At 34.0% G+C, this 9,551-nt stretch overlaps 1 protein-coding gene across 1 annotated transcript in view; it reads left to right on the forward strand.

The window, feature by feature from the left end:
* Positions 1–2,466: 2,466 nt before the first annotated feature.
* The window catches only part of muc5.1 (mucin 5.1, oligomeric mucus/gel-forming), a 23,916-nt gene continuing 16,831 nt past the window's right edge, over positions 2,467–9,551 (forward strand). Inside the window, exons 1-16 of the mRNA XM_016267450.1 lie at positions 2,467–2,560; positions 2,649–2,705; positions 3,058–3,090; positions 3,389–3,653; positions 4,164–4,278; positions 4,681–4,768; positions 4,908–4,987; positions 5,138–5,348; positions 5,699–5,824; positions 5,930–6,047; positions 6,123–6,261; positions 6,425–6,532; positions 6,682–6,751; positions 6,851–6,985; positions 7,162–7,320; positions 7,449–7,543. Of these exons, the coding sequence (XP_016122936.1) occupies positions 2,467–2,560; positions 2,649–2,705; positions 3,058–3,090; positions 3,389–3,653; positions 4,164–4,278; positions 4,681–4,768; positions 4,908–4,987; positions 5,138–5,348; positions 5,699–5,824; positions 5,930–6,047; positions 6,123–6,261; positions 6,425–6,532; positions 6,682–6,751; positions 6,851–6,985; positions 7,162–7,320; positions 7,449–7,543 (1,893 nt within the window). The remainder of the gene's footprint in view (positions 2,561–2,648; positions 2,706–3,057; positions 3,091–3,388; positions 3,654–4,163; positions 4,279–4,680; positions 4,769–4,907; positions 4,988–5,137; positions 5,349–5,698; positions 5,825–5,929; positions 6,048–6,122; positions 6,262–6,424; positions 6,533–6,681; positions 6,752–6,850; positions 6,986–7,161; positions 7,321–7,448; positions 7,544–9,551) is intronic.

Below are 9,551 nucleotides of genomic sequence, written 5' to 3' on the forward strand. Positions count from 1 at the left end.
AAACCAAACAAGGATGTGAGTTCTGACAAAACTGTGACGATGAAGATACACACTACAGCATGACGCACTAAGCCAGAATTTACACTCTAAATGTGTAATATGGTGGTATGAATTTTGGATTGGCAAAATGAGTCATTTTACCCAAACAATGAAAATTAATTAATTCATTTATTCATCCTCAAGTTGAATATATGTGGAATCAAACAAATCAAACATTTGAGAGTTTAAACATCTTTCTTTATAATTGATTGAATAATAATAACTTATGTTTTAGATTTGCATTTCCTGAAGGAAGTACTGTACCTTCTCGGAAGGCAGAAAACATTTTAATGAGTCACTATTGACACTTTCATGATCTTTGTGGGGGTTTGTGCCATAAATGCATGCCACTTTTGTCTACTTTGTAGCTTTTAAATAAAACAATCTTTCCCTTTTGCTTGAACCTACAGTATAGGTAGGCCTACACTGTTGTTTTTTAAATGTAATTTAAAATAGGCAAAGGTAAATTGTTATATGCATTCAGGGAGTCTCAGAATTTAATCCCCTGACATCACTTTAAATATAAATAGCACGCTGAAAGAGAATCAACAAGGTAATGCAAGGGAAATGTTTAAATATTCAAACCTCTATACTGGAGGCAAAGACAAACAGATTATGTCCTCAATCAATCGTGACATGTTTCAGAGAATTAGGTTTCAAGCATATCAAACAGACTGAGACAGGTTTATAGTATACACGCTTCTGCTGTGCTACTGGATCAAATGATGGTTCTATAAATGTTTGGGTTAGCTTATAAAAGTTTTTGTATTGGTGGCTTGTATTGTAGCCTAGATTAAATTTTGAAGTGATCAAAGTCAGCGATTTGTGCACCACATCAAATTTTGACATCAATGATAACAAAAACACAAAGAGCCGAAAAAAGTCCCTGTTCAAACTTTCCTACGATAGCATTTATATGACTTTCCAAAAGAGGAATAAAATATTGAGAGATTTATTACAGGTAAGAAGAGAGAAAGATGTCAAATTTGTCGTCAGTCACTCAACACACACATCAGCATTAACCAGTTTTTCTGTTATTTAATGCCAAAGTTATAAAACACAAATTATTATAAATGTACATTATATTTTAAAAAAAAGAAAGCAAATAATAGCACCCTTTTTTTTGGCAGCCATGTAACCAATAAGCAAACAATAATTGTGATGACAGAAATATTTAAAACATTTACTCACCCTCAGGCCATCCAAGATGTAGATGTGTTTGTTTCTTCATATGAAACATATCTAGAAAATTTACCATTACGGTACATCACTTGCTCACCAATGGATGCTCTGCAGTGAATGGGTGCCATCAGAATGATTGTCCAAACAGCTGATAAAACATCACAATAATCCACAAGCAATCTATATGACTCCAGTCCATCAATTAACATCTTGTGGATCGAAAAACTACACATCAACGCACCAGTGCATTTTGTGACATTTTTTCCTAATAACACTGAAAAGAATTTAAGTCATTTTTGATCATACAGATAAAATCAATACATAATTTGAATCTGTAAAGGGTCTAATTTTATTTGTATACACTCATAATAACAACAAAATTCTGTGCTTTTGTAACATAAAGAAAACATACAAGGTGTTCTTTCTGCCGTCTCGGGCTCTGTGAACTTCTTTCTGATACGCATAACAAAAATGAACCAAAACTCAGTGAATACTTGACACACAGACATGAGAAATATCTCTTATAGAAAGCTGCTTTTCAACAGCAACTCTAGCTGCACCTCTGTGTCTGCGGTCCTCACAACACCTTCTGTGTTTACAGAAGAACTGATGACTAATGATCTGGAAATATGACTATTAATAATAACATTCTTGCTGGTTAGTTTTACAGGTTAAGTAACACAGAAAAGCTACGAACATATTATTATTATTTTTGAAGCTATAAAGTTGATAAGACATTGAAGCCACTTGGTGTTGATAAATACATATTAGATATAGACATAAATATTAGAATAGGTCGTTTGTTGGTGCAGTGTAAGTAAATGTTTTCCATCAAAGTATCTCTTAAAAAAAAGATAACATTATAACCTATAAAATGCACAAGGTCTCGCAAAAGCTTTAAATGGAAATGCAAAAAAAAAAAAAACTGATCATCAAGGTAGACTTTTAGGGTGTGGATTTTACAGCGTGTCGTGTAATTTCTCTACAAATTGTATGAACCTCCAAGTTAGGATCAAATCAACCATCACATCCTTGTTTACCTTGAGATGATAACAGAGATAAACACTATGTTGTGAGTGACAGAAAATGTTTAATCTTCAAACACAGCTAGACTAAATGGAAAATTATCAATAATGCCTAAGCCTGGGATCCACCTTCTGACCACAGAATAGATGGTCCCAAAGCAAACTAAGACCTAGTATAAAAGAGCAAGTCATGACAGATAGCCCACATTAGCTCTTCAGGATGGTTGTTGCTTCCATGGGGGCTGTGAGGATGTCCCAGATGTGGATGCTGAGATGGGTCACCCTACTGGTGGGGCTACAGCTGATACAAGCAGGTTAGAAAAATCAAAATGATCAATTATTGCAAGAAACACACAGTATCAGCTACATAATATGACTATATCTGTCTTTCTATCTTTATAGACTTCATGAATGATTTTGCAATAATGGATGAAATGTGGCCAACAACAACAACAACAGGTGAATAAGTTATTGTGTTTATGGATTATACTTTATAGTTTCTTTGTGAATCAATGTGAATAGTAGATCTCACAAAGTAACCAATTTACTAACAGATGTCACGTAAAACTACTGTTTTATATATTTCAAAATGGAACATTAAACTCAGGGCATATGTTCAGGTTTTGATCGGTTAATTATTCAAACAGCCAAATCATCACAATGTAACAAAGATTTTTTAATTTTTTTTTAGTAGATTTACAAAGAGTATTGTAGAATTATTGTAAGCTATCTGTAAACATGTAGCCAACTTTGTTTCAATTTTAATTTATGTGGCAAAAATAACTATAGGTCCATCTTTTTCTGTTCTCAGCGTTCTCTATGACAAATGTGCCAGTAACTACAGGTATGGAGATTCTTCTTCCTCTTTTTCTTCTTTTTTAATGTTACATACATTTAATGTTTAAATTTTTTATGTTGAATCTAAAATTTTACACTTCAGTGGATTTAAAGATGAAGTGTGTAAGTTTTTACACTATAAATTAACTGTAAATTATTACTAAATTTCTTCCCCCCCAAAAAAGTATAAGCACTGTGGCGCTGTGGCGCAATCAAAGGGTTGCTTAGTATGTCTGAACATCTGTTTGCTCAAATAAAGTATTTAGTACATATCACATGTTTATAACCTTTCTATCTTGGCTTAGTTGTACCAAATCCTGATCATCAGTCCACGATCTGCAGCACATGGGGAAATTTCCACTTCAAGACCTTTGATGGTCAATTCTTTCAAGTGCCAGACACATGCAACTATGTTCTGACAGTGATGTGTGACATTACGGTTTCTGATTTTAACATCCAAATGCAAAGAGAGACTGTGAATGGCTCAATCACTTTTAGCACAGTCACAATAAAGCTGGAGGGAACAATCATCAAAATCACTAACGGCGACATCACCATGGGGGAAGAAATGTGAGTTTCTACACTACAGCAAAAGCGCATCCTTGAAAACAATATTTTTAAAAATATTTTTCCTTTGGATTCAGTTTTAATAAATATGTATGTATTTATATTAATTATATATAATTAATGTAACATAATTCACAGTATATATATATATATATATATATATATATATATATATATATATATATAATTTATTTTGTTATATATTAAATATATCTTTTGAAGATGAATTTGAAAAGAAAAGTGCAAGATATTAGTTTTTATTTTATTTTAGCATAAATCAAATTTTTCGAGAGATTATGCTTTTAAACAAATCAAATATTCAAACAGTGGAGTTACAAAAATAAGCCTAGTTCAATATTAGAATCTTACACAATGTTTTCAACCAAATTTATTTTAGTATAATAAAATATGTTTTACTGAAAAACAAGACAAAAAAATGTTTCCTTTTCTTTCTTTTTTTTCTTTCTTTTTTTATTAATGTTGACTTTTTTATTATTATTATTGCTCCAACAGGGTGTCTGTTCCGACCTATAAGAATGGAATTAAAATTGAGGGAAGTCCAACAAGTGTCAAGATCTCGAACAAACATGGAGTGACTGTCTTCTGGGAAGAAGACAACTCTCTAACAGTATGATTCGATATTATCTCATTACTTACACGATACCTATACTTATCTCATTACTTACGCACACATTCTTTTATCTTTGAGCTTGATCTTTGACTTCTGATCAGACTTCTGATTAGTGCTGCACATCATAAGACAAACATGCAGTATGCCTAAATAAGCAACAGTGAACCAACAGGTTTTGCAAATTAGTCTTTTAATTTTTTTTTTTATTCTTTGTTAATATTGTTTTTAGTCAAATAAACAAACAGTCAGACAGATAGATAGATAGATAGATAGATAGATAGATAGATAGATAGATAGATAGATAGATAGATAGATAGATAGATAGATAGATAGAAAAAAGTGATTTAAAATCATGTTAGTCTCTACTCTCACCTTATTTTGTTATATGATGTTCCCCAGATTGAACTTCCTGAGAAGTACAAAGGTCTGACCTGTGGACTCTGTGGAGACTTTAATGGCAACAAGCATGACGATATCACTGTTAGCGGTAAACATGGTGTTTTTAACTCATTAATGATTAGATATTCATATAAAGATTTAAATACAGCAAGTTGAGTGACCTGTCGACACATACTTATTTTAAACACTAAGGTTTAGTGTAATATGTTTATCTGAACCCTTCTTAGGTCCAGCCACATGGAAAGTTTCAACACCAACTGAAACCTGTGAGGATGTTACACTTCCTCCCATTGATCAGTGTGACCAGGTAGAGTATGAGACAAAATCAAATTTTGGGTGCACTCATGAAATAAAACAATGGGAAATTTAAAATTAAACTGCTTAATCTTGTATACAGATTAAAATATTGGTTCCAATGAGACAATCCTCTTAAATGATAATTTTTTTTCCACCCTAGACAAGTGTTTGCCAGCAGTATCTCAGCAGTCCTGGGTTTGCTGACTGTTACAGGGTGATGGACATGAGTTCATTTGAAAAAGCCTGTGTAGACGACCTGTGTCAGTGTTACGGCAATCACGACTGTCTCTGCAACACGCTCACAGAGATTTCACGACAGTGCACTCATGCTGGAGGAATACCAGGAACATGGAGGACAGAACAGCTCTGTCGTGAGTATCAGTAATGATGGCAAGAAAAAATGAACTAACTTTTTCTAACCCCCATGACGTTGCAATATGCTGTACGATTCTACAGTTTTTGAAGAATCACTACGCAGCTGTTGCAATGCAAAGTTCATAGTGTCAAGGTCCGAAGGCGGCAAATAAATACTACAAAGTTACCCAAATAATTCACCCATAACCTAAATTAATACAGTAAATGAAGACTTTGAAAACATGTTGTATTAAAAAATGTATACAAACAACAATCACTTACTATTTTAAAAGGACCACTGTGAAGAAAATACAATGCAACATTATTGATACATTTGTGGCATGCAATGTCTTGTTCTGTGGAGCAGCAAAGACGTGTCCTTTGAACTTGCAATACATGGAGTGTGGGAATCCGTGCAAGAACACCTGCTCAGATCCAGATGCAAATCTAATGTGTAAAGAACACTGTCTGGATGGCTGTTTTTGCCCTAATGGTAATTTTTACACACTATCCAAAGTCAAGTGCTTGCATATTTAAATCTGTTCAATTAAAGCCATTTTTTCCAAATTAAATGGTATCATGCCTTCTTTTTGTAAAGGCACTGTGGAAGACGACATTGGTCTGAGTGGCTGCGTTCCTGTGAACAAGTGCCCTTGTCTGCATGACGGCACAGTATATCGATCAGGAGAGTCTTACAAACAAGCTTGCAAAAAATGGTAACTTTTTTACAATTCTAAAGTCACATTTAAATTAGCCTTCCCAGTGCTAACACTGCTGCCGTATCGTGTCAGTGTGTGCGCTGCTGGACACTGGACTTGTACATACCTGGAATGTCCCGGAATCTGCTCTGTTGTTGGAGGGTCTCACATCACCACTTATGATGGAAAGACCTTCACCTTCAGTGGCAACTGTGACTACATCCTTACTAAGGTCTGTCAGTACAGCAGATAATCCTTAGATGTTTTCTGTCAGGGCGAGATAAATGAAAGCCTTCACTTATATGTTTATTCACATGGTTTATATTACAATCAGAAAACTGTGGATATTATAAAGGTTCTTTCAATCCTTTTTTCTTTCTTTTATTTAATTAAAGCACTCTAATGACAGTGACATTGCAGTTGTGGGAAATCTGGCAAATTGTGATCCGGCCCGAGCAGACACTTGTCTAAATTCAGTCACCCTTGTCATTCCAGGGACCACTGTAAGCATTGGGTTTGAATAATTTTATTCTTTAATCATTCTTACTAACAATAATGCTTATACTGGTTACTACTACTACTACTACTACTACTACTATGAGAATCATATTAATAGTAATGTCTTTTTGTTGATGTTTTATTCGTTAAACAGATTAGTTTTTCTTCTGGTGGATCTGTGGCAGTGAATGGAATCAGTTCATACATGTTTCCTTTCACCACAGGTTTGTTGTCAAATATAAGAAACTTACTTTTTCATCATTATTAAAAAATATATATAAAAAAATCAGTAATTTCCTTTTTCAATAATTTTATTGTCCCAGGTCCTGTGAGCATCTTCCAGCCCACTTCCTCTTTCATCATTGCTGATATGAAGAGCATTCGTCTAGAGATCCAGTTGGCTCCTGTCATGCAGTTGTATATTGTAGCCAGCACTGAAGAGAAAGGGAAGATGAGTGGTGAGTTTATAAAAAAATCATTTTGGAAAAGAAAGACTGCAGATTTTAAATGTTTGGAATATTTGTTTTTATTTGTAGCATATAGATGCCTCAAAGCTAATTGTTTTGGACTCAAATCCAGACAATTTTGATTTTAAGAGTATCAATTGAACCACTGTTTACCTTGCTTCTCTCAGGTCTGTGTGGGAACTATAACGACATCCAATCAGATGACTTTAAAACAACATCGGGCATCATAGAGGGCACACCAACATCCTTTGTCAACTTTTGGAAACAAAATTGCCCAGATCTTGAAATCACATTTGACAACCCCTGCAGCTTGAATATAGAAACAGGTGCTTAACATGCTCACAATATCCATGTTGCAGTTGATAATTTGATAATTCTTGACATAGCAGAAGAAAAAGATTGCTGCGCTAAACAAAGTAAGCAAGCAAATCTTCTCTGATGTTTTTCCTCATAGAGCAACTTGCAAAAGACTGGTGTTCCCGTCTCACAAACCCAAATGGCAGCTTTGCTGCATGTCACTCAGAAATATGTCCTGAGATGTACTACCAAGTAAGTCTTTCTGCAAAAAACACTCAACTGACCATGCAATCATATTTAAATATACACTCTTAAAAATAAAGGTGCTTCACGATGCCAACGAAGAATCTTTTTGTCTAAATTGTTCCATAAAGAACCGTTAAAATCTGAAGAACCTTTGTTTCACAAAAGGTTCTTTGTGGTGAAAGGTAAGAAAGAGATCGTTCTTTAATGAACCTTTGACTGAATGGTTCTTTGTGGAACCAAAAATGGTTCTTCTATGGCATCGTGGTGAAGAAAACTATTTAAGCACCGTTATTTTTTGTATTGCCGTATTTATTATAAATTACTTATCTGTGCAAATCTTTTTTTTTTTTATTCACGTGTCCTTGTAAACTTTAATCAAAGGTTAAGTTCACACTGTCAGTGTTTGAGATTGAAAACCACATTTACTTAAGCTCGCCACACACTAGAGGATTTTAAGCCTGATTTTAAGCCAGATTTGCACCCCTGAATGATCGGGGGTGTGGGGGGGCAATGCCCCCCCAAATGACTCGATGGGCCCCCCTGCTTACATGATCACGATTGAACTTAATATTGAGAATGAAAAACATTCATTTTACTGATCAAGTCAAGGAATATTGCGGAATAAATCATGTATTCATGACATTTAGCTCAAAGCACCACCAATCTCTCCAATGGTAACTTAATAGGAAGATAATAACACGTATTGGCGTAGCGGACAGGCACACAGTGTGGGGGACGCAAATAGCGGCACAAACATAAGGATTCACACACATCGTCACCTCATGCACCTGCAGCGCTTCTGTGTAGGGAGAAAAACAGAATAAAACAACATAGGCCTATATAAAAGGAATAAAATAAATAGTCCTAAACGAAATATATTTCATTTAAATAATTCACATATTAACAAAACCAAATAAAAAACTGTTTCATTTTTGTGACCACGCTAAGTTCAAGGAAACTGAAAGCTGAAAGCGCACCCCATGTTTTCTTAATTTTACAAAATCACAATGTTTTGTTTTTATTGTGAGTGTACACATATGAAAGTGGCTCCTTTATAGTTCCGAACAATGTCTTTTTTGTATCTGTATGACCAAAAATGACAGAGTATTTTAAGTAGTTTCCGCTGTTATAAGGAAAAAAACCAAGCAATCGCACCGGAGCCTCTCGTGGGAAATATTTATATTTGTGCAGGATGAAAGATGTATGGTGCGTTTCAGTTTCTTTTTAAATACATTCGTCTTGGCTAGACTTTTATATGGTCTTTACAATGATTTCCATTCTGGGTTTTTTTATGATTTGTATTTATCAATTTGTAATATAATTTTATAGCGGCTCTATTTCCTGATTTGTAAGTTCCTTTGTTCTGAATACCATAAAATTTAAATGGATTTGTTGACAACTTCAGTTATTTTTCCTCTCAATGCAATTTTGTCTGATATGTGTGTAGGCCTATAGCAGAATTTTTTAATCCATGTATCAAATGTTTTTAAAAATAGCTCGAAAAAACTTTGCAAATTACTTTATTGCATTACAGATGCTTTTAAATAAATTTTCACTATAACTTGGGTAGCCTGAATGTATAAAACATTGTCATAAATTTGTTGCATTCCCATTTGTAAAATTCTAATTCATGGTTATAGGCCTACAGATAGCAGAAAATACTTTTAGCGTAGCATAGTGTAGCATGTTGTATAGATAAATCATGTAAGACAGTGTCTTAAGTTTATAACATAGCCTACGTGATTCCTTAAAAGAAATCGCCCTTAAAATTGCTCAGCTGCGCATGCAATCTTAAATCAAATTTTGTCTGTGACCGCAACAAGTTTATCATGTAGGCTAAGTGTTTTAATGAGTGAAATATAAAGCTCTCAGGATATTTCACTCAAAGACTCTCAAACGCCACTTTCAACTACTTTAATGATGAGGTGGCTAATGTTATATTAGCTATTTTTTATTGCTATATGTATTATTTTATTATTATTGTGTTGTTGGAAATTGAAAAGCTTTAATTGCG

Source organism: Sinocyclocheilus grahami, unplaced genomic scaffold, assembly GCF_001515645.1.
Source record: "Sinocyclocheilus grahami isolate Dianchi unplaced genomic scaffold, SAMN03320097.WGS_v1.1 scaffold38.1, whole genome shotgun sequence".
Lineage (NCBI taxonomy): Eukaryota > Metazoa > Chordata > Actinopteri > Cypriniformes > Cyprinidae > Sinocyclocheilus > Sinocyclocheilus grahami.